Source organism: Tachypleus tridentatus, chromosome 10 (assembly GCF_004210375.1).
Source record: "Tachypleus tridentatus isolate NWPU-2018 chromosome 10, ASM421037v1, whole genome shotgun sequence".
NCBI lineage: Eukaryota > Metazoa > Arthropoda > Merostomata > Xiphosura > Limulidae > Tachypleus > Tachypleus tridentatus.
This window is the reverse complement of record NC_134834.1, coordinates 154,990,540-155,017,388: the sequence shown is the minus strand read 5'-3', so window position 1 is coordinate 155,017,388 and position 26,849 is coordinate 154,990,540. Positions and strand designations below refer to the sequence as shown.

Below are 26,849 nucleotides of genomic sequence, written 5' to 3'. Positions count from 1 at the left end.
GGTGAAGGAGAGTTGTTTGTTAAACAAGATATGACAGCCAGTCAAAGTAATAACAAATCAAATCGGTTTGTTTCTTCCTTAATATTTGTCCAAGGATACGTTTACTTGTCCACAGTTGTAGGTTTACGTTCATGGAAAAACTTCTTAACGTTAATTTCGCAATTAAATATAGAATTAACTTCAGAAACAGCGTTTCAACAGAAACTGTGAGACCTATGTCTAACTTCACTCCTTAACTTTTATCAGTAAACGAACATGCAACTCTGAGTAACTGAACAATAAATTTCAAATTCCTAACCTTCCGGACAACAACATTCTTGGACTACAAACACTGAGATGGCCCGGCATGGCCAGGTGGGTTAAAACGTTCGACTCGTAATCTGAGAGTCGCGGGTTCGAATCCCGGTCGCACCAAACATGCTCGCCCTTTCAGCCGTGGGGGCGTTATAATGTTTCGGTCAATCCCACTATTCGTTGGTAAAAGGGTAACCCACGAGTTGGCGATGGATGGTGATGACTAGCTGCCTTCCCTCTAGTCTTACATTGCTTTGTATGAAATTCAAACAAAACAAACACTGAATAAGTACAATCCCTCACAAATTTCTGTGAAGTTTCACTCACTTCCCAAACGCAGAAACGTCTCTAGTTGCTGGCACACGAGGACCGTGCCCCGAATACCCAGTTGGTGTCTTGAAAAATCAGAATAATAACCATGATCGGTATTATACAGAAACAAGATCCGAATCTTTAAAACAAGCAGCTAGCAACTCTTCTGCTCAAACGAATTCTTCACTGATTGATTGCCACTTTGAACGAGTTAAGGTTGGTTGTATGTTAATAGATCTTAGACATATATACTAACGTTATTTTTAGGCACCTTCTAGTTATCGTTTAAATTAATAATGAAAGTACATCTTACAACAATTTTTGTTTTCAACTTATCACAACAGTGATACTTGTAAACCAGATATGAAATATATAAATTACAAACTGTTTAACTTAAATAGTGAAATTAAATTTAGCATCTCATTGTAAACTAACAAAACAGGTCTGCATATTAAATAGAACATTTTTACACGATACTATAAATACAATTTAATGTACAAGTTTCTGTCCTCAACTGCGCCGTATAACTCAACCAACCAGAACTTTTCCCCCACTATTACTTATCTCCAAATTTATAAAACAGGTCTACAAATAACAGTCTTATCAGAACATTGTTAGCGATCCATTCTGTCTGCATACATAAAGGAAAAAATAATATTTACTTCCATCCGGGAGAAACAATGTTTACAACCTTTAATCTCAATAAAACAATGAGAAAGAAAGATGGTGAAGCTAATATTATTAGATTCTTGAATAAATCTCTCAACTACGCCTTGATCGATAAGCGTTACTCATTCTCTGAACCAACTGTTAGAAACATTTATTTACACGTACTGTTTAACTGAACTAACAAGTAACTGTAAGTTCACATATATTTAAAAACAAAATTAAACGCCAAGACAAGAACACGATACGACCAAGACGTGCAAGCACCGACAGGAAGCAGGGGCTAAGTTTATGAATAAACAGAAGCAAGCCCTCTTTCGCAAGTGCATCAGTCACCACAACTCAGGTTACAGGCACATATTACCTTAAAGAAGGTAAAGATGATATCAAAACGATCAAAATAAAGACAATGTTGCAGTTACTTTCATGACACTAAAACTAGTATAAATACAGTTAACATTCTGCAGATAAGTTTATGACGTACTGTTTGTGTGTGTATGCAAACCTTTAAATTAACTTTCCAACTTCAGTTATTTATTTATTTAGAAAATTCATTTTAATATTTTTGAAAGTCATTACAACTTATTAATCCATAAATTTATCATTTTAGAGTATCAAACAATTTCGTTTACAAGCAATAACAAAAGATTCGAAGTACCTCAGATTAGTTATATACAATTAGAAATCTACGTTTCAATTGTTTCAATTTCATAGCAATATTTGTAGTAAAATCTTAATCAGATAGATAATTGTACTGAAGTACCAGTTATATGTTAAATGTATATCATAATTATGAAACAGACATTATTTTGTTGATATAATAGGAAAACAAACCTCATATATTAATACGACAACGTTACTTAAAATCGTGTCAGTTCTACTGGGTTGGCGCCAGTCAGGACGTAAGGTACGTGCCTCTTCTATAGCTAGCGGGATAAAAGGTTTAATTATTATGTAACAGCACGCAAACACAAACTACGGTGAAGAATAATTAGATAATTTTTCATAAAATAAGTCACTGAGCTAAGCACTTTGGTGAAGAGAAAATAAAAAGGACGAGCTGTTTCAGTGCTGAGAAAGCAGACGACAGGCTGGAGCCAACTATCGTGCCGATGGCTGAGTGTTGGGTTTCTTACGGAACCGACAGCCAGACAATCTTCTGATTGTTGCCACGGGTCTTTTGGACAGTATGCTTTTTGTCACAGCTCTGCTATAATCTATTGATTTTTCAAAGTTAGGTCACATTTTTATTGAAAGTGAAAATGTCCAAGTTACGGTTTAATTTCAATGTTTTTGTTGTTTTTTTGCAAATAAATTGACTTCCCTGTTTGTATTTATTTTTCTAATGAAAACAGGTTGATTCTCGAGTTCGAAAATTAACACTTATGCATAAACTTTTCTTCAGCGAGTATTAATCTCCACTACCATCTAAGCCTTTTTGGTGGAAGTACAGCAGATGATTACTAGTAAGTTAACCTGGCATGGCCAGATGGTTAAAGCAAGTTGACACGCAATCTGAGGGTCGCGAGTTCGAATCCGTGTAACACCAAACATGCTCGCCCTTTCAACCGTGGGAGCGTTATATGTTATGGTCAATTCCACTATTAATTGGTAAAAGAGTTGGTGATAACTAGCTGCCTTCCCTCTAGTCTTACACTGCTAAATTAGGGGCGGCTAGCGCAGATAGCCCACGTGTAGCTTCGCGCGAAATTCAAAAACAAATACTAGTAACTTACCTGAAAGACGAACCCAGTGGCATAACGATATGTCTGCGGACTTACAAGCTCGAAACCGGTTTTTCAATACCCATGGTGGGCAGAGCACAGACGGCCCTTTGTGTAGCTTTGTGCTAAATTGCAAACAAACAAATACCTGAAAGGTCTAAATATGCGGGACACAAAATTTATTATGGCAGTGTTCAATGGTATAGAAAATTCATTTTACCAAGGGGTAGAAATTTCAACGTTACCTGAAATTGTCAGAGAGCACTTAAACATGATGTGCATTACTATTATTGAGTAACTGGTGGCACTGTAAGATAATTATTTTTTGTTGTTTTGGCGAATGGAAATTTCATTGTTGTTTTGGTCCTTCATAGGTTTTCTGCTGTCTTTATACAAATCCAAATATACTTCGTGTGTCACTGTCTATATGTAAGAGATACCAGTGCCTATTATCAAAATATAAGAAAAATAAGAGTGTTGTTGAATGTTACAAGATAAAAACTAAAACTCAGGGCCGGCCCTGGGGGTGGGTGACGTGCACCTAAATCGACATTGCAATTAGTAGTTCTTGTCAGTTTTTCAGGGACAGGCAGGGGCTCGGAATGCAAAGTTCAGCACAGCCTACAATTTTGCCTAGGGCCAGCTCTGCTAAAACCTCGCACGTTCCTTTTCACGTCATTGAAACCAAAAATTATTTTAGATGAAATGCTAACATTTAGTTTAAAAAATATATATGTAATTAATACAAAAAATCACTTAATATGATTAAATTTTGTAGAAGCATCCAAAAATTTCATTTAAAAGTAGATATAAGCTCTTTGCATATTATTGTTTCACTAATAAAACGTTAATTTTCAAAGCTGTGTTTATATATTACAAATTTTATTGTCGAAGCTACTTTTTTCCACACAAACATCGCCCCGCAGTCTGCTGCCACAATGTTTATAACATCAGTAAGTGTAATGCACGTATTTTTTATTACGATTTCTGATGGAATTTGAAATTTGAGGAAGTTGCAACAGGACGTGGAATGCCGAAACGTCGAACGACAAGAGGCTTTGGGTTGATATTTACCCACGCAAATCCCACAAATAAGGCCTAGTTTTCTTACACTATAGTGCATAATACTTTGTAAATTGAAATAAAGAAACAGGATGGGGCCAAAGATATTTGTGTATATTATGCACAAGAAATCAATGTTTGTTCCATAAAGCATCATAAAGAAACTCAAAGTCGAGACATAACAGCCACACTCTATTAAATTTAAAATATTCTGGACTGCAACAATGAAAAGTCTCTGTGTACCGACGCTGTAGTGTCATATCTATATTATACTGTTTGTATATACAGTCATATAAAAACTACATTGTTAGTAGACTGCTGGTATAAGCAGAACAATAAATTTCTATAAAACACAGCCTTCTTTAATTTACTTCCAACACAGATCGAAAGGGAAAATGTGCAATACAAAAATTCAGCCTTTCACAGTATAATAATGTAACAGAGTGTTTATAAAATGATATCCGAACCAAGAATGTGCTCTATAGATGTGCATCATGTTTCGTTTCTGATTTATTATACATTCTTATAAATACATCCATACAATATTTAAGCTGATCTAGGAAAGAGTTTTAGTTTTCAATCAAAGGAATTCACCGTAAGTTGGGAAGGCGAAAACGCATGACTATTGCAGCCTCCCTTTGATCATGACGACCGAATAGACATTACACGTGCCTTGATATAAGCAAAGCGTGGCAAAATATTTAGTATATCACACTGCAGATGCACAGGTCCACGTTCATATCCCGTTACCGAAAAGAAAAATCGCATTCTACACTTTACGGTCGGTGGTGCATTAATAAGCTTGAGAGACATATTCAGTGAGACAAAAGTAGCTGAAGAATGTGTGAGCTGTTGACTAGCTGGCTACTCTCTATCAACTTAAAGACGGGTATCAAAGAAATGAGTGGGTTTGGTTTTAAATTTCGAGCAAACCTATACAAGGGTTATCTACGCTAGCCGTCCCTAAATTATCAGTGTGAGGCTAAAGGGTGTGTGTATGTTTTTTTATAGTTTGTTTGTTTTTGAATTTCGCACAAAGCTACTCGAGAGCTATCTTTGCTAGTCGTCCCTAATTTAGTAGTATAAAACTAGAGGGAAGGCAGCTAGTCATCACCACCCACCGCCAACTTTTGGGTCACTCTTTTACCAACGAATAGTGGGATTGACCGTCACATTGTAATGCCCCCACGGCTGAGGGGCGAGCATGTTTGGCGCGACGGGGATGCGAACCCGCGACCCTCAAATTATGTGTTGCACGCCTTAACACGCGTGGCCATGCCGGGCCGTTTTTTCTTATAGCAAAGCCACATTGGGCTATCTGCTAAGCCCACCGAGGGGAATCGAACCCCTGATTTTGCGTTGTAAATCCACAGACATACCACTGTACTAGCGCGGGGCAAGACTAAAGGGAAGGCAGCTAATCATCACCATCCACCGCCAACTCTTAGGCTACTCTTTTACCAACGAATAGTGGAATTCACCGTCACATCATAACGCCTACACGGCTGAAAGAGACAGCATGTTTGGTGTGACGGGGATTTGAGCCCGCGACCCTCATATTACGTGTCGAGCACCTTAACCACCTGGCCATGCTAGGCCTGTGCGCAAATGAACACAATTTTTACAGTAATTAGCACTAATAACAAATTACTAGTTATTTGTAGCCTAATGACTCAGTGATATATGTCTGTGGTGAATAGAGCACAGTTAGCCCTTTCAGCTTTGTGCTTAACAACAAAACTAACAAACATATTAGTCAATTTTTTTTAGAAAAGCGCCCTCAACTATCACTTTCACTCAACTACGCATTACTGGAAAACACTCTTACCAACAAACCCTCCAGTGGCTCAGTGGTGAGTCTCAGGCTTACGACGTCCAAAATCGAGTTTTAATACCCCTGGTGGGCATAGCATATATAAACCATTGAGAAGTTTTACGCTTAACAACAACTAAACCAATTAAATCTTACTAACAAATTAAAAGTGATAAAGGTTTCGACTACTGTCAGACAACGAGTTTTTTTAATGTTATATTCCAGGGTTTACGAATTGTAATAGTGAGGGTTTATTGTATAGGAGTTTAGCCTACACTTTACTGTCGTAGAATGATACTGTAAAATCCCATGTTCTACACTAAATGGAAGGTAGCTCACTTATTGCAGCACAGTAACAGTCCACAGTTACTTTACCTCTCGGTGGACTCAGAAGATAGCCTTATGTAGCTTTGTTATAAGAAAAAACACATACAAGCTCCTCCACTTCAATCTTATCCAACTTAGAACCAAATACAATTGTACTAAAATGCAAAATCATTGTTGTCTACTGAAACACAATCGACGCACTCAAAATGGGACAACGTCCGACATGCTGAAAATCTTTTTATAACAAATCCTTGTTTTATGTAAGAATGCCTAAAAAACAACAACAAAGTAATATGTTTTACAGGCTTGGTATGGCCTGGTGGTTAGGACACTCGACACGCGGGTTGGAATCTCTTTAACCGAACATGTGCACACTTTCAGTCGCGGGGGCGTTCGTCAATTCCATTATTCGTTGACAAAAGAATAGCCCAAGAGTTGGCGGTGGGTGATGTCAACTCGCTATATTCCTTCTAGTTTATCATTGTTAAATTAGGGGCGGCTAGCGCAGATGACCCTCGAGTAGCTTTGCGCGAAATTAAAAAACAACAACAAAAACAATCATGCTTTACATCATTACCACACTGCAAAACCAACCAATCATGTTTTACACCATTACCACATCTCTAAATATCTGTGAACAATCAATACCATGTAGTTCTGAAAATCATATATATATGTGTGTGTGTTCCTGTTGTTAAGTTTTATAATTTATTTCCGGCGAGTCTCTGATTTATTTTGTTACGTGTGTTAACGTATTACTGTTTCAGATAATCGGCAATTTGAATTTGAATTTAGAAGTTAATTAAATGTTAATATATTTCAAATTTATGGTATGTGCCAACAAGATTGATACATACAATTATCTTTTTTAACACAAGTATATTTTAATATACAAAAATAAAAACAATACAACTTATAACAACGGTTATTACTAATATTATAGTTACTACAAATGATGATTTATACACACAGTTTTACAAACTTACAAATAATACTGGGTCTTATATGCAGTCTACAACTAAATATTTTATCGACGATCCAAGTCCACACGAACATATTAATTCTGAGTTTAAACTGCTGCACCTCACTTTAGCTAGCTCGCTTGATTGATTGGCTCATGCCTGGTACGAGGCCCGGCATGACCAAGTGGGTTAAGGCGTGTGACTCGTAATCTGAGGGTTGCGGGTTCGCATCCCCGTCGCACCAGACATGCTCGCCTTTTCAGCCGTGGAGACGTTATAATGTGAAGGTCAATCCCACTATTTGTTGGTAAAAGAATAGCCCAAGAGTTGGCGGTGGTGGTGATGACTAGCTGCCTTCTCGAGTCGTTTTTAATCAGTTAAAAATAACCAATGAATGTTAGTTTTCTAATATCAAAGCACCCTGGTGACGAAAAACAAGTGAACTTCATTGCTCTTGTCTGCTTTATAATCATGTTTACAACTCTACTTAGTAGATTGCTTCTCTGATGTCCAATTAGTTTTTGTCTAGAAATCTTATTTGATGTTAACCATATTAATATACATATATAGATAGATGCATAACGTGATAGAACGAAAAGGAAACGATCTCCACCCAAAAACTGGACATTACTCTCACACTAGAATGAGATAGAGTTACTTGCTCTTAAACGATTCTGCGAAACCACCTTTTGTATTTGAGGATTGAGTAGCAATATTTGTTTTGTTTTTTAACAAAACACATTTTCTATATTTTGGCTAAAAATACTTTATACCACAACGATAGCGTTCTAACTAATGGCCTCAATATTTTTTATTAGCAATGAAAAACATATTATATTATCAATAATCTGTGATATTGTAAAGCCGTTGAACTTTCATAAACCACACGCATGAATCGACACAAAACAGTCTTACTCTGACGTCACTGTTGTATCTTTCACAAAGAGTTCATTCATGGCGCCTTTTAACCACTGACCTCTTTACACAAAAGCACCAACGTTCTCATTCCGTTATGTTTTCCACAGCAGAGATATAAAAAAGGTGTAATGTTACCATTAAAGATAAATCATTATTAAACTATCAGCTATATAATTGCATTTTTTCTCCATAAAGATATAAAAATTGACAAGAGTAGATAGTAATCTCAAGTAAGTTAGTAATAAAATATTGTAGTTTGTTCTAAATAGTGTTGAAACGGAAAATTTAAAAAAAAATGCAGTATTTTGCCAGTAAAGTCTGTCGTGAAATTGTGCAACAACAGAAGTATGTCAAGTATAAAAGAAGCTATCTGAACTGTCTCGACATCTATTTAAGCATGCAAGAAGCTATCTGAAGTTCTCGACATCTATTTAAGCATGCAAGAAGCTATCTGAACTGTCTCGACATGTATTTAAGCATGCAAGAAGCTATCTGAACTGTCTCGACATGTATTTAAGCATGCAAGAAGCTATCTGAATTGTCTCGACATCTATTTAAGCATGCAAGAAGCTATCTGAACTGTCTCGACATGTATTTAAGCATGCAAGAAGCTATCTGAACTGTCTCGACATGTATTTAAGCATGCAAGAAGCTATCTGAATTGTCTCGACATCTATTTAAGCATGCAAGAAGCTATCTGAACTGTCTCGACATCTATTTAAGCATGCAAGAAGCTATCTGAACTGTCTCGACATCTATTTAAGCATGCCCAAGATTTTAATATACATCGTAAATTAGTGCTTCAGTCACAGAAAAACTGGTTACTTGAAGTAATAAAAACAAAACAACCATGGCGACGAACACGATGACAACGATTTCAGGAACTGTCCTCCTATGATGGCTCAATGGTATGCTCGAAGACTTAAATGCTAAAATTTGGAGTTGGATCCCTACGGTGAGTACTTCTCAGATCGCCTACTGTAAAACTTCACGCTCACGAACAAGATTGTTTGCTGTCAGCAAAGTTATATTGATTCTACTGAAAGAAACCTATTAACAGGAATTAAACAACATGCTAACATGATCCTCCCAAATAAGAAAAGCGTACTTGAACACGCCTTAAGGGAATAAGACATTTTTATTAATTGCAATTGGTGAAAGATCTTAGAGATCAATAACGAAGAGCCTTCGAATAAAATGGCGTTTAGTTAATCATAAGCTGAGGCCTGAGATAAACATTATTGGATTAAATAGTAAATACTGAAAACAGTATTACAGTCCGTGTTATAACTTGTATATAATGATCATACTGAAGACAGCTATATAGTTCGTATTATAATTTGTATATAATAATCATACTGAAGACAGCTATATAGTCCGTATTATAATTTGTATATAATGATCATACTGAAGACAGCTATATAGTTCGTATTATAATTTGTATATAATGATCATACTGAAGACAGCTATATAGTCCGTATTATAATTTGTATATAATGATCATACTGAAGACAGCTATATAGTCCGTATTATAATTTGTATATAATGATCATACTGAAGACAGCTATATAGTTCGTATTATAATTTGTATATAATGATCATACTGAAGACAGCTATATAGTTCGTATTATAATTTGTATATAATGATCATACTGAATACAGTATTAAAATGTGTTTTACGATTTGTATCTAATGGTCATATTGAAGGCAGTATTACAATCAGTATTATAATTTCTATATAATGATCATACTGATGACAGAATTACTTTCTAGAATGTGAAAGATCAAAATAGCAGAAGGACTGCCAGGAGATCAAGAGTCTTGAGCGTGTACCCCTGAAGGAAGCAGTACAAGAACGAAAAGCGTCGATAGGGCACAGAAGCATATTAGGATCTAGTGAAGGATAAAGACAGGAAATAGGAGGAAGGGAGAACAGTCCTCCTAAGCTGATGAGGTCTTCGAGAGAAAGGAATGACCAGTATAAAGGAGAAGACAGGCAGGAGGACAAAACGTACGTGAGACATCAATGACAAGCAAATCCGACCACCACTGACATCCACAATTTAAAAGAAGGAAATACGTTTTACAGAAAAGAAAATACTATGAAAATTTTAGTCTTTTTAAAAACTTAACTCTACAATCACTTCAAATTTATATAATAAATATGAAGAGAAAATATATTTTAATAGAACAAGTGAATGAAAATTGGTTATTAAAAAGAGTATTTTCAATTAACACAATACGAATTTTTACTGAAATTTTTGAAGGACTTTCCTGGCGAGCAGGTGGTTCAACAAAACCTGAGCCAAATTCAAGATTGACTTTCAACACATTCGTTCTGGAGTTTCTTCTTTTTTAGTTATACGTTCACTTAAAAACATTAAAGAGAAAACTGGGATGTAAGGAGGTTAGAGCTCTGGATTTCTGTGCGCAACCAAAGCTATACGCGCATTATAGGTCTGACAGTCAATCCCTTAACATGAGTGGTAGAGTGATGTTGACTGGCTGCCTACCATCTGATTAGTAATTTAAAATTTGGAAAAGTAATAGATAACGTTTATTAGATTTGCCATAAGTACATATATATATATATATATATATTAAATGAAGCAAAATCAATTAGATGTTTCCTTAGAAACTGGGAACACAACAGTTTAAACAAAAAGTTATAAAAGTGACCAAGTCAGATAAAGAAGTTAGAGAACTGATTAAAGATATTTTCTCATATGATATAACCCATCCTATATCACGTTCAACAGAATTCAGCCTTGATAATTTTCGGTTAGTTTTGAACAATATCTAAATAAGCTTCAAATAGATTTAAGTGTCAAAAATGTATAGACTCATTTCTAAATTCACTTTACCATTACATCATATAAAAATAAATAATCTATTCTGTCATCACTTACGATATTAAAGATCGAACACTCGCCAAACTTGTATGCGTATTTGTATATATAAGTAAACACACACATTTATATATATATATTTGTAAAGTATATCCTGATACTATGGTTTAAGCCTAGCATGTCCAAGTGGTTAGGATGCAATCTGCAGGATGCGGGTTCGAATACTCCTTCCAACAAACATGTTCACCCTTTCAGCCATGGAGGCGTTATAATTATATAATATTATGGTTAGATTCATTATTCGTTGGTAAAAGAGTTGGCCTGTGGGTGGTGATTACTAGCTGCCTTTCCTCTAGTCTTGCACTGCTAAATTAGGAACGGGTAGTGCAGATAACCCTTATGTAGTTTTGCACAAAGTTCCAAACAAACCAATTACTCTAGCTTCTATAGTAATAACTTGTACCACTGAAAACGGTAGAATACACGTATCCGAAAGTAAACCAGGTATTGTAAAAGGCTTGGTAATATAGCTTCGCATGAAATCGGTTTTCAGTGTTTAGTGTAAACCAAAAATATTAATTTTATAAACAAAAACCTTTCAAGACAAATTATTAATGGAAATGTCATTTATAATGCCTTACGTATGTAGACATGTTACACTACACCCTGTAGTGACATACAGTCTCAAAAATAAACCCTTTACGTCAACCTTACCTATATATTTTTGAAAACCACAATGAATGTCACATACAGGATGTACGGAAAGTCACTGTGCAGTTTTGTAATCATATTTTATTCAATCTGTTTCAAGGCAGCAACTGATAGCGGTGTTTAGAAACAAAATAAGAAGGATCCAGGCCTGTATTGATGCCAACGTGGGTCACTTTCAACATTGTTTATAATTGTCATTCATATTTACCTCCTGTATTCTATATTGAAACATGTCTGTTAATAAATATATAAATGCACAGTGACTTTCCCAACACCCTGTATAAATACTTGTTTTGCATTAACGTGTGATTACAAATTAGTACTTGAATTATAGCTACTTAACAAGGGAATCATGTATAATGAAAAAGAGTAACAACTGTAGCCAAAATGAAAGAGAAAAATGAGAAACCAAATCACTGTAGGATTTTAAACAGCTCGAATGTTGAAAGAAGACAGTGTTTAATAATACACAATAAATATTGTAACGGGTTTACTATTATGTATTTATTTTAATATCGATGTTTGTTTTATTTTAATATATATTTATAAATGTATGTAACTTATACGGTTAAATGTGTATTTCGAAAATCACGCCTCTTTTTTAAATTTGTAGAAGATTCTCGAGTGTAAGAATCAACACTATATGTTTTACATTGTTGCCAATTAAATTTTGGAGAACGCCGCCTATAGTTTATAAATTGATGCACTAAGAGACAGTTTTTAGAATGGCGCAGATAGCCTAGTTGCTTTGTGCCATAAAACACCAAATCAACCAACCAACCAACCAGCTGTTGGATTGCTACAATTAGTGTTCCATATACTTCGAAAGCTATAACTGATAAACGCTCATTAATCGGAAAACTACAGATATTTGACCAGAAACGTTTCAACATTTCAAACAATACAAGCCGTTTAACTTTAGATAATTAATTCGGACGTTAGTATTTTTACGAAAACATTAGGTAACTTTCTCAGTGAAAAAATAGCTTGTAAACCGCATGAAGCCAGCCAAGAATAGAACTAGCTAGCTGTATGTGTGTTTTCTTATAGCAAAGCCACATCGGGCTATCTGCTGAGTCCACCGAGGAGAATCTAACCCCTGATTTTAGCGTTGCAAATCCGTGGACTTATCATCGCTGTACCAGTGGAGGACCTGTTTATCAATCATTCATTGTATACCGTCGATAAAATATTCAGTTCCAGACCAGATAAAAGACTTGGTATTGTAAGTTTGTAACACTTCCGTATATAAATCATTACTTGTAATAACCATTATTATAAATCATGTTGTTGTTTGTATATTAAAATATATTTGTGTTAAGAAAGAAAACTGTGTGTATCAATCTTGTTGGCAAATACCATAAATTTGATACATATCAGCATTTAATTAACTTCTAACTTCAAATTAAAATTTCCGGCTATTTGAAATCGTAATACGTAACATAATAAATCAGAAACTTGTCCGAGATAAATTAAAATACGTAGCAATATTTAAAATGAGACTTAAAATATCATAAAAGATTTACATGGTATTATATTGTATAAAGACAAAAACCTAAGACCTAAAACTTAAAATTTATGTGTTTTAACATATTACTTCATCAACATCACTGTTGCAAACACATGGCGAAAACCATAACACGATATATAAACGTCATTAAAGAATCACAGTATCATAATCAAATTTACGTATTGATTGAACTCAAAGAAGCCTTTACTTTATCCAGTTCATGAGAGATAACTTAGAAGGATGTGCTTTGTAAACTAGAAAATAATAATTAGTATTCCATAGAACACAGAGTTCCCGCCAAAGGGACACTATACGACGTTAATATCTCTGTTACGTGACGAAAACAAAACGAAAATAACTTATGATGTCGTTTCTTATTACCGTATCTCTGTTCATGCGTCATGCACGTGTGACGAATCCCATATGTAACGTCTTTAATCTTGAGAACAGCGGCAAAACACGCAGGAATTTTCAAGCTATTATGTTTTGTAACCAAACGCACCCACCTTGTTTGTTCACTGAGAGGAAATACTCCATTTCATCAAGGTCAACAAAATGCAAATTTACAAAGGCACAGGCAAGTTACACGTGTTTTTTGTATATTTCCCAGAAGACCATGACACCTTTTATAGCTATAATATCCAGTGACCGCTTGCCACAGCCATCAAGTTCTTATGAATTTCTTATGGGTTTCTTTAATATTTTGACACTAGCTTATTGCTACATTACTCGCTACGTGCATGTGTTGACAGTTAACACACGGGTAATTTCTCGTAACTACTAGGTAATAACAAAAATGACCAGAACAAAACATTTTTGTTAGCATTAAGCTTAGCCTTGATGTGATTTAAAACTGTCGTTATTTCATTAACTATGCTCTATTTTGTTTTGTTGTATCTTCAAACGCTCTTCCCGTCAGTCACTTGAACATCTACAAGTTACAAAAGAAAGCATTTAGAATGTCGAGTTGTTATGTAAAACATTGACTGAATTGATTGAAATGACTGAATTTATTTTGTATAGGGCTAGCGTAGCTTAATGGTTAGTGCGTTAGATTTGTAACCTCCTTATCAAACATGTGAGTCGGAGGGGCAATTTCATGTAACGATCAACCTCAGTTTTCGTTGGTGATGGTGTTGACTAGACTTCCCTCTAGTTTACTAGTTTTAAATTTGGGACGGGTAGCGCAGAAAACCCTCGTGAAGAGTTACCGTGTTTCTCCGAAAATAAGACAGGGCTTATATTAATTTTCACTCCAAAATATGACACTAGGGCTTATTTTCGGGGGATGTCTTATTTTGATATATTAAAAAAATGAAGTTACAAAGTAAAACTATTAAACTAACCATTTAAAATAAACTATTATTAAACTATTAAACTAACTGATTAATACTTAAACAAACTAATTAACTAACTATTAAACTAATTAATAAATTATTATTTTTTTATATCTTTCCTCTTCCTGCCACTCTTAACTAGGGCTTATTTTAAGGGTAGGGCTTATATTAAAACTATCCCCAAAAATCACACTAGGTTTTATTTTATGGGTAGGTCTTATTATCGGAGAAACACGGTACATAAAATTCAGTAACACCTTTGTCTTGTATAGGTTCATGGAATATATTAATATATATATGTAATAATAACGTTACGTCTATAACGTTCAAAGGTTTTGTTTGAAATCAGTTACTTTCTTTTTTAAGTACTACTTTATGGTAGATATAACGATATATGTATATAAGATTTATACCTTAATAATAATAATAAAGACAGATATATTGTGTTTACACTACTGTCAACAATAACGACATATATTTTAGTTTTACTCTTTAACATCAACTATAACGACAGATATGTTTGGTTTATACCCTATTAACAACTATAACAACAGAGGTATTGCGTTTACACTATACTGTCAACAATAACAGTAACGACAGAAATACTTAAACACAGTTAACAGAGTCAATGACAAAAAAGTAAATGGGTTTGCATTCCATTAAAACCAGCAACGAAGTGAAGACATTTTACTGGGTGTACACTTTACAAGTAGTAAGGAAAGGCTCATACACCTGTGACGACATTAACGACATCTATATTGGACTTCCCAACAAAGAGCATCAATGATAATTACACTGCATTTTACCCCCTACTAAGAAGGCCACCCCCAGTGCTACAGCGATAATTCCTAAGACTTATAACGTTAAAATCATATTTCGATACCCATGGTTGGTACAACACAGACAGCCCATTACGTAGCTTTGCGCTTAACTACAGGGTGTTCGGAAAGTTACTGTGCAGTTTTGTAATCATATTTTATTCAGTCTGTTTCAAGCCAGCAACTGATAGCGGTGTTTAGAAACAAAATAAGAAGGATCCAGGCCTGTATTGATGCCAACGTGGGTCACTTTCAACATTGTTTATAATTGTCATTCATATTTACCTCCTGTATTCTATATTGAAAAATGTCTGTTAATAAATATATAAGTGCACAGTGACTTTCTGAACACCCTGTAGAAACTAACGAAAATCCCTCACTGAGAATAGAAACGATATGTTAATTCAGTGGAAACCAATTACGAACATTAAAGACACATTTTTATGCCTGAGTTCAACTAACAGAACTGAGAACAGGTTTATGAGGTTTTATGTTTCACTAAGAAAAGGAACGAAGGATACATTGAAATGCAAACCCATACACATGTTTTGAGATATCATGTTAATAAGAACCTTTCAAATAAAAGTACATATTAATAATCTATAATTCTAAATCCATTATTTACTGAAACCACTATTGCTTACTTCAATTATTTCATGGAGATCTTTTACATACGTCCTTTCAGAGTCCACTATCTCCATGACGACACGGTCGGTAGGACGGAGACCTGGGTTGTAAGGAGCCTGAACGTCTGTTAACCCATGTCCAGTACTCCGGCCAAGACGAGAGTCTTTGGCCTCATCTGGATCACTATCGTCCTCTAAGCTTTCTATACTGGCTAAATAAGATTTCTTAACATCCATGCCGTTTCTAGGAAGTGACGAGGAAGAAGAGGAGGAAGAGGAAGACACCGAACTCGTGCTAAGGGGGCGCTTGTTGTACGTGTCGTTTACTGAAGAGCTTCTTTGAGCAAGAAAACGTGTTCTGCTTCTACTGCCTTGAATCCCGCGTTGATTTGGAAGCCGAGAAGTAAAGAGCTGACTGTCATTTTTCCTAGAACAATCTTCTTCGTTTCTATCACCCCTCTTCTTGTTGTTTTTAACAAGGGTGTCGTACATGTTTAGCAAAGACGAACTGATATCCACCGTGGTGTCTAGAAAATGAAGACAATTAAAAAAGATGTTCGACAATATCTCCATAAAACATAAGACAGTAATTGGTAGCATCATTTTGCTGCATGTACGGTACATTAAAACGTATACTAACCAGAAGAGGGAAAATCAAGATAAATACTAAGGATGAAAAGTAAATACAAAAACTATAATCGAGTATAATTATCGGTGTTTTCATTCCTGGGTAGGCCTAGCATCACCAGGTGGCTAGGGCGCTCGACTCGTAGTCTAAGGGTCGCGAGTTCGAATCCCCGTCATACCAGACATGCTCGCCCTTTCAGCTGTGGGGGTGTTATATTATTACGGCCAATCTCAATATTTGTTGGTAAAAGAGTAGTTCAAGAGTTAGCGGTGAGTGGTGTTTACTAGCTGCCTTTCCTCTAGTCATACACTGCTGAATTATGGACAGTTAGCACCGATAGCCCTTGAGCAGCTTTGCGCGATATTCGAAAAACAAACATTCTTAGACTTGTCTTTGCTGTCAATGCTCATGATCATAAAAAAACTGACATATCTTTAAAACTATTCCGATAGAAAATATTTATCTAAATATCAACTAAATCAAAAAGATTTCACCAGAATTAAGTACAATCAGATCGTCCACTCACAACTTACACTCACGTCTACATCAAGATTGTAGTTAAAACTTTCTTTCGTCATAATGTTTCTCATTCATATATTTTACTAACTCGATCAACGACATCAATGCTGCCTTTACTAAACGTTTACAGTTTAGTATTTACCTTACATTATGTTTTTGCATGTAAGAGACCTGTAACAGACTTACAATTGCTAAAGGACTGGTATGAAAATACGTTATATATGGTACAATAACCAAGCATAATTATGATGGCGTAAGGTTAGTTATCATTTAAACTATACTATACACATCACTGTAATCGCTTCTTGAAACACGAAGACAATTAGACAATTTTAAATACTTAACTTGTGATACTAAATCACTAAGACCATGAGTTTACAGTTTCTACTGCTATACTTTGCCTATATAACATTCAAATACGACTCAAAGCAAGAAACTTTTCAAGTGTAAAATGTCATAAAACTAATATAAAATATTTAAAAGTTAGCTTGATCTCATAACAGAATTTCAAAACTTAACAAATATATTTTGTGATATCTAGAAAATAATAAGTTAGCTCAAGTTTCAAGACAACATCTTAATACAACTAGTGCAAACTGTTGCAAATTAAAAACAAACATTTTTAAAGAAAAGTTTACCGATGGTTTAGGTTTCGTTGTGAGTTGAGCATTTTAAAAGTTTCAGTTACACAAAATACTGTAGTTCGACAGTGAAATAAATGGTCTTACTCATACGATTATATATATATATAAAAAAAAAGATATTAACTGGAATCATACCGTCAAGAAATTTTGTCTTATTAGTAATTGAAAAACAAAAAAAAAACATTAAATTAATAAATATCCACATCATACAATATAAATACGACTGCTCAATTTTAGTATAAAGCTTAATCACACAAACTTGTCATTTTTCGACAACGGATAAAAACCTGAATTTTGTAGCATCTCATAGGGTTATTGTTTCTTCATTTGAGCCCTGCTCCCCCGTGGCACAGCGGTATGCTTTCGGACTTAAAACGCTAGAAACCGAGTTTCGATACCCGTGGTTAACAGAGCACAGATAGTTCTTTGTATAGCTTTGTACGTAACTACAAACAATAATTTGTGTCCAATCTGTCGATAAATCATTCATTACCTTAACCCACGGGCCAGGCTTGGCCAGGTGGTTTAGGCACTCGACTCGTAATCCGAGGGTCGCGGCTTCGAATCTCGGTCGCAACAAACATGCTCGCCATTTCAGCCGTGGGGGCGTTATAATGTGACGGTCAATCCCACTATTCGTTGATATAAGAGTAGCCTAAGAGTTGGTGGTGGGTGGTGATGACTAGTTGTCTTCCCTCTAGTCTTACACTGCTAAATTAGGGACGGCTAACGCAGATAGCCCTCGAGTAGCTTTGCGCGAAATTCAGAAACAAACAAACAAACCTTAATCCAATACTTATACTTAAGTATGATACTTAAGACTACTCGGGTACTCATAGGCAGCGACTGAGTCATTTGTTTGGGTCGGCTATTCTGTCATGTGCAGGGGCGTTCACAATTGGGGGGAATTTTGTTCATGCTCTTAAATGAATGAACCCTGTTTACTGACTCACATGCGCACTCTTTCGATCTTCCTGTACAGTTATAATGGATAATATTTTTGAAATGGTAAGAATAACGCCCTGTGATGAACGTTTGTTTGAGGACGCTAGCCTCTTATACATCCCGCCCCCACAGTACTATATGGGGCTGAATATCTTAACTTTAATGCACGAGCAACTCCATAAGCGATACTTAGTTTGTGATAAACTGACAAATATACTAAATTATATAGAGCTGTTGTTTTTTTTACACACTGGGTAATTTCTAACAACTACTTTTATAACATGTGTGTGTGCGTTTTCTTATAGCAAAGCCACATCGGGCTATCTGCTGTGTGCACCGATAGGAATCGAACCCCTGATTTTAGCGTTGTAAATCTGATACCGCTGTCCCAACGGGTGACACTTTTATAACAACACATTTACTGATATAGACAACAGATAACCTCTTTTATTATTGTTTTGTTTTGCTTTTATCAGTGAAAAGTTTTGACACAAAACTACCAACAACATATCTAAAATTTTCTAAGCACGTGTTTACCGGCAGAAAACATGTCTCTCTATTTTGAACAACACTAACATAAAACAAAATTTTAAGAAGCAAGAAATCAAACTTTGAAGTATGAACTGTGTGGAATGGTATTTCAGCGCAACAGGTAACACATTTATATTAACATTATACTTTATTCATCTGATGAACAATGATAATACTGAGTTTTAATAGACAGATGACTAATACAGGCGCAGGTAGTCCTCAAATAGCTTTGAGCGAAATTCAAAACAAACCAAACCTGCTAATAAAGTTCAGTACATCTTAACATTTACCAGTTAACAGTTAAAATGACTTCTTCATGATATAGGTTTAACACGTGTGTTACTCAGGATTGCCATCGCATGTCCTTACTTTGTGTGTAAATAAATGTGTGCATGTATTTGTGAAAAAACAAACAACCGGTGAATAAGTTGTAATATTTTACCAGTTGTAACATAGAAAGGTTTCTACCACAACATATCCAGGAGGATTTTATTTTGTTTACATCAGTGTTTTATAGTAAGAATACCGTGTTTTGTCGTTTACAGTCTTTAAAACAGCGTTAAAATGTATGAATACTGCCACTAGAGGAAATTCACGTTCTCTTGCATGATGTTGTAATTAGGTTAATTTATTTGTCAAGTGCCAATCATGAAATCTAGGAAACATGCCCTTAGCAACGTAAATCGTGCATTAGTTGGATCATGGAGTGTGTATATATTCTCATATAAATCCTAAACGTTCAGCAAAGCACCAGTTTTCAATCGACTTGAAATTCCTTTATCAAAGCCTCGACAACAGGATCAGTGATCACGATGAAAGAGGGGTCGTTATTTTATTGACAGCCCGTACGATTAATTCCTTCCTCTTCTCCAACATATCCACGAACCACCTTTATGTTTCCGCGGGCCCCAACAAACAATGAACACAACGTACAAAAGAAACTGGCTCCAGCATCAATTTTGACTACTTCAGCACCAAATGTACGAGACACGTGCCTCGTTGATCACGTGACATTAATGTTGGTTAATTTGTAGCTGATCCGCTTGAGAATGAAAATCGTCGATGTAGCCAAGCTTTGCAGCAATGCCAAAGCTTGTCCAAAAATATAGAATTTCTACTGTATAAAAATCCTTTTTATGTGATATATAAGGTAAATACTGAAATAAAGTAATTCTTAAGATGTAATCATCTTAACGCTAAAAGCAGCATAAGGTCAGGTTTAATACTGCTGTGAACTACATGTAAAACTTATGGAATAATCAAAGGTTTACCAAATTTACCATTCCAGAAGATTTTGTGACATACGTAATTTATAATGTAACGTAAGAAACTATAATATACGTAATTATTCGCATCCTCTACAATCACAGAACAATAGACCATACCAATATTCAACTTATTTACAATAAAACAATCTATATTGAAGTTATACTCACTTAGAATAAAACAGTATTCTGATATCCTAACTTATCATAAAACAAGCAATATTCAGATATTTTACTTGTAATAAAACAATATTCAGATATCCCTACTTACAATAAAATAAACTATATTCAGGTTACATTCTTATTATTCATTTGAAGAAAAATATACTTTAACAATAAATTATTGAACCAAAAAGCTAAAACGAAGGAAGTTGAACGTAATTTTAATTATAGTATTCAGATACATGTATTTGGAAGCATCAAAATTCAAGTGCCCATAAGTCTTCATTCCCTGATTATTAAGTCCCCTGGTGGGTGAGTTGTAACTTTACATACTTGTAACGCTAAAAGGTGAGGTTATATTCCTCGCGGTTAACAGAACACATATAGTTTATTGTGTAGCTTTGTGGTAAAAAAACAAGTTACTTATTATAAACTAACGTATGAAAAAATATGTGACTAAATTGTTCCACAAAATATGAAAAATATATGAATACAAACGTTATTTTATAATAAATAGCTACGCAAACACGCACGAACAAAATATTTTCAATAAGACTTGTACTCTGTGTGAGATGCATCCCTAACCATTTCATAAAACAATATTAGACTTATCCTTTTAACTATCAAACACAAAAACCTACAAAGCTTCCAACATTGCCATGCGTATCGTTCAGCACAAAGAGCAGGCAACATTCGCTTTTAAGCTATCCTTATGATATTAGCCCCAGCATGACCAGGTGGTTAAGGCGCTAGACTAGTAATCTAAGGGTCGCAGGTTTGAATCCCCGTTACACCAAACATGCTCGCCCTTCCAGCCGCTGTGGTGTTGTAATGTTACGGTCAATCCCACTATTCCTTGATAAAAGAATAGCCCAAGAGTTGGCGGTAGATGGTGATGACTAGCTGACCTCCCTCTAGCTTTATACTGATAAATTAGGGATGGCTAGCGCAGATAGTCCTCGTATACCTTTGCGCGAAATTCAAAAACAAACAAACAAAACTTATGATATTTTGAAATAATTTCAATATTTCGATTATGGTTCTTCTTGAATGCTAGCCTTGTACCGAATCTTATCATATAAAAAGACCCTAATTGTATCTCTTTGTTTTACTGATTCAAGCCATGCTGATGAGCCTTCAATAGGCGAAACTGTAGTCCACAGCAAATAATACGGTCAATCAAGGAAGGCATTACGCCCTTATGTCACAGACTCTATTTACGGTTTCATTTCTGGTGAGAAAGAATGAAAATCTTTAACATATTTATATAATCATTCTAAGAATCCTGTTGTATATCAATAACTTACTTTTTTCCAAGCTGTGGAACACCAAACCCAAATGGTTTCCGACTTGTGGGCGTTCTGCTCCACCACTTTCACATGTGTTTGTTAGGTGAAACCATACTATTTCTCAGTACACAACTAGGGAGGAATCTACTTTCAGACTTTCAACCACTTCCAGCATTTCAAGTATCGTCTCTCTAACGATCTTCAGTTCGGTTGATGTAACTGATCATTTCTTGTTGATTTACATCATTGAAGTTTATAATATTCGCCCACGCTTAGAGCGGCAAACTTCAACTAAGTAGTGACTGTGTAGAGAGAACTATGGCTTATGTTTCCAAGCTAACTCTTCATATAGATAATTCTGTCTATGAATACTTACCAATAATATAGAATTTCTAAACCAATACCACCACCAGCCACCCAGGAGACACTCAATGAACAATTTTCCACGTGATCACAAACAGCCTTCTGTTTGCATTAAATCATCAGAAGCGTTTTCATTGGCTGCCGCTACTGATATCAAAACAGAGATATATTTGATACCTTAAACCTAATGGTATAGTAAAGCCGGTCAGAACGCCACTCCTGTACTTGTGTGTACGAGAGAGAGATTAAAACAAGCATACATTTATAAAATAAACTTTAACTATAGTTTTTACAATATCATAATTGCGTCTTTCAAATTCTGTATTTGATAATAATAAAATATATATTTAAAATGATGGCTAAAAATAAAAATATACATGATTAATATTTATTTAATGGAAATACAGTATAACCTTCAGATAAATAACAATTATGTCTTTATTAACCAGATATTCTGGTTGGTTATACAAAGATAATTCATAAGTGGTTTTTAACTGTAAATAAATGAAATACCTGAAATACAGGGAATACGTGCTTATATATTTCAAGTGCTGGAAATTGATTATATTTAAATGGCTCTATTGCATATACGAATTTACAACCACACCACTGTCATATCTGCTCTAGGTTTTAAAAAACAACAAAAAGTGCTACACAGCAGCCTTGTGTAAACTGCTACATCTATCCCTAGTGTACGTAGAGCTCTTGTTTTACAGTTTACGATCCTGCTTTACTAGCGGCCACTACAAAAAAGTCGAAAATCCCAGACATACAAAATTTCATAGTATAACAGAGCAACATATTTTGTTCATTCATCCATAGTTTGTTTGCTTGTTCCTGTTCCTTTGAATTTCGCGCAAAGCTAGTCGAGGAATATCTGCGCTAGCCGTCCCTAATTTAGCAGTGTAAGACTAGAGGGAAGGCAGCTAGTCATCACCACCCACCGCCAACTCTTGGGACACTCTTTTACCAACGAATAGTGGGATTGACCGACACATTATAACGCTCCCACGGCTGAAAGGACGAGCATGTTTGGTGCGACCGGGATTCGAACCCGCGACCCTCGGATTACGAGTCGAACGCCTTAACACGCTTGGCCATGCTGGGCCGCAGTTTGTTTAATAGAAAATGCTTGCGCCAAAACCATTTGCTAGTAAAGAAAGAATACTCCCATACCTGTGAATCACGGAATGTGTCACAGCAGCAACAAAGCTAAAACACTTAGGTAAATCTATATTTCAATACTGAGACACCTAAACCACTGTTAGTTTCAAACATGGCACTAGTGGCACGAATTTACTGCGGTTGATGACTTCATACACATACTATCAAACCTTAATCCAACTTTACAAGAAATGCAAGACGTACACCCACCCACCCCTCCGTCCCAAAACCAACATACCAGTTAGTGTTACGTTGGAACAGCATACGAAATACACAAACCGATAATACTTCACTGTTATGTACATTGTCCAAAACAATTGTTCTCGAGCTTGTTTACATCACTGATCTCTTCACGAATCAAATGAAATCTCGCGGACCCTCGTACTGCAAGTTGATCTAAAATTTATACGTGTTTTTATACAAAAGTGTTGGTAACACAAATATGTTTGCTTTTATGCACAAAGCTACGCAATGGGTTTTTGTAGTGTGTCTACCGTAAGTATCGAAACTCGATTTTTAGCTTTGTAAACCTTCAACCATTGAGACACCGAGGACATGTAAACAAGCAACAATAACATTTATTGTCAATTAATCGATTACACTATCATCTCTTTATTTTTCACCTCGCTAAAATATTCACACTCTCCAACAGAGCCGCAGACCGTTAAAATATTCACACTCTCCAACAGATTCGCAGACCGATAAAATATTCACACTCTTCAACTGATCCGCAGACCAGAGATGTGAGCCGGTGATCTAAAACACTTTGAAGACACATACTATTATTTTTATTCAGTGGATGAATCATTAAAAACTTAGCTTCTGTAATATTCATCTTGTACCCATATCAAAGGGTTTAGGGCCTGTAATTCCAGACTATAGATAGAATAGTTTATAAGCAACTCTTCAAAGTTTTAAAGTTATTCAGTAATCCTAAATAGTGTGCATGAAGATATAACCAATCTTAAGTTACATAAATTTAACCCCTCAAGACCTGTTTGTGGTGTCCTCTGGTGGTAATGTTCCAAACTTTAATGCACAGCATTACGAAATTGATGCTTGCGGATACACTAAATTAATTAGCTAAATGAGTTTTGATGTATATATATATATATATCCAAATAAATGCGAATTTAAAAAAAAAAGTCTTTTTCCTTGATATATTTATGTACCACCCAACTATTTTAAATGGAATTAACCTATTTCAAAGCTTAATTTATGAAGATAAATATCATATTTGGTTCATGTAAGGCTTGTTTCTTCTAAAGCAGGGTCATCTAGAGTGAAATGTTCATAAAATCAGAGTCATCTAACTCGAAATGCTCATATAATCAGGCTCACCTAGCGTGAAATGTTCGTATAATCAAGCTCACCTAGCCTGGAATATTCATATCCATGACACATTTATGGAATTTCATAAGGCAGTGTTGTCACAAAACTCAACTGATGTTTCAGATATTTCAAGAACAACTAACAAACACTTTCCACTTTTATATAATTTAAATGTCTCGAACTTCCAAAACTTACATAAACATGCTTCTGCAACTGAAAGATAAACCCTACACTGAACAAATAAATAAAATAATATATGAAAGACAGTTCGAAACCGAACTGAACTGTAAAGGCATACGATACAAAGTTCAGTTTTATTTCTCTTCTTATGTAAGCGTTTTTGTACCGTTCTTTTCGTCTACATTTTATTGACTTTTAAACTATTTACGTTTAGGAGTTACACTGATACGATAATGAAAATATAAATACATAACACTGTCACATTCTATGTTTATATATAAGATTCAAAGGAAACAAAGTTCTTAATGAGTTCATACCTCTACACCATATGAAACCTTTGCCATAATTAGCAGTACAGCATAATTTCTGTACAGCTTAATACATGAAAATTAAATAAATTATAATCTTGTTACATAAGGTACCTAGTAACGAAAGTTTAAAACTTTTAACATATGAAACGTACCAGACTTTCATTTGTCTTAGGAATAGATAACACTTAGACGTTCACGTCCAAATTCTTTTACTAACACACGAGGTTCATCTATGGTTTAAGATTAGATAATTCACAGACGTCTATGTTAATACACTTCTACTAACATCATCAGGGTTTGTCTCTGGTTTACAGTTAGATAACTCAGAAACGTCCACATTTAAATTATTCTACCAACGACACCTGCTTTTAATCCTTGGTTTAAAAGTTACTAACTCACAGACGTCAACATTTACACTATCCTACTGACATCACCAGGAGTATCTTTCGGACCAAGATCAGACAATTCACAGACGTGCACATTCACACTCGTTTACTAACACTTTCAGGGTTAATCTCTGGTTTAAAATTAGATAACTCACAAGAAACCCACATCCACAGTTTTCTACTTACATCACCTGGGATATCTTTAGGTTTAAAATACATGGCTCATGGACATCCATGTTTATACTCCTCTAATAACATCAACTGGGGTTGTCTTTGGTATAAGATTAGACAACTCACAGACGTCCGCGTTCATACACTTCTACACATGGTTTCTCTTTGGTTTAAGATTAGATAACTCAGAGACCCCATGTTTAAATTCTTCTTCTACCAACACCTGGGTTTGTCTTTAGTTTGAGATTAGATAACTCAAGGACGTCCGCGTTCACACGCTTCTATTAATACTGCGTGGTTTACCTTTTGTTTAAGAATAGATAACTCATAACAGTCCATATTTACATTCTTCTAATAAACCAGGTTGTATATATTTGGTTTAAGATTAAATAACTCACAGACGTTTACACTCTTCCACGGACATCACTTGGTTAATCTTGGTTTGAAATTAGATAACTTACAAATATTCACATTCAAACGTTTCAACTAACATCACCTGGGTTAACCTTTGATTTAAGAATAGATATCTCAAAGGTGTATACGATCACACAATTCTGCTAATACCATATGGATTGTCTTTGGTTTATGATTAGATAACTCAATAATGTCCGCATTCACACAATTCTACTAATATCATCTGGATTTGTCTTTAAATTAAGATTAGGTAATTCACGGATATCCGCGTTCACAAACTCCTACTGACACCAGTTGGGTTTGTTGTTGTTTCAGACCAGATAGCTCACTGACGTCCACGTTCACTGTTTCTACTAACATCACCTGGATGTGCCTTTGGGTTGAAACTGTCCTCCGGTAGGATTGCGGTAAGTCTTTGCGTTTACAATACTAAAATCAGGGGTTCGATTCCGCTCAATGAAACACATCAGACAGCCCAATTTTGTTTTCCTTTAAGGAAATACACAGATGTCCACATTCACACATTTCTATCAATATCATCTAGGTTTGTCTACAGTTTAAGACTAGATAACTAACTCTCAGACATCCACGTTCACACTCTTCTAGCAATATTAAC

General features: G+C 35.2%; 1 protein-coding gene across 1 annotated transcript in view; it reads right to left on the bottom strand.

Moving 5' to 3' along the window:
• LOC143228544 (pleckstrin homology domain-containing family G member 1-like) overlaps positions 1–26,849 on the bottom strand; it is a 75,828-nt gene that overhangs the window by 31,192 nt on the left and 17,787 nt on the right. The window contains exon 2 of the mRNA XM_076459787.1: positions 15,948–16,456. Coding sequence (XP_076315902.1) covers positions 15,948–16,456 — 509 coding nt within the window. The remainder of the gene's footprint in view (positions 1–15,947; positions 16,457–26,849) is intronic.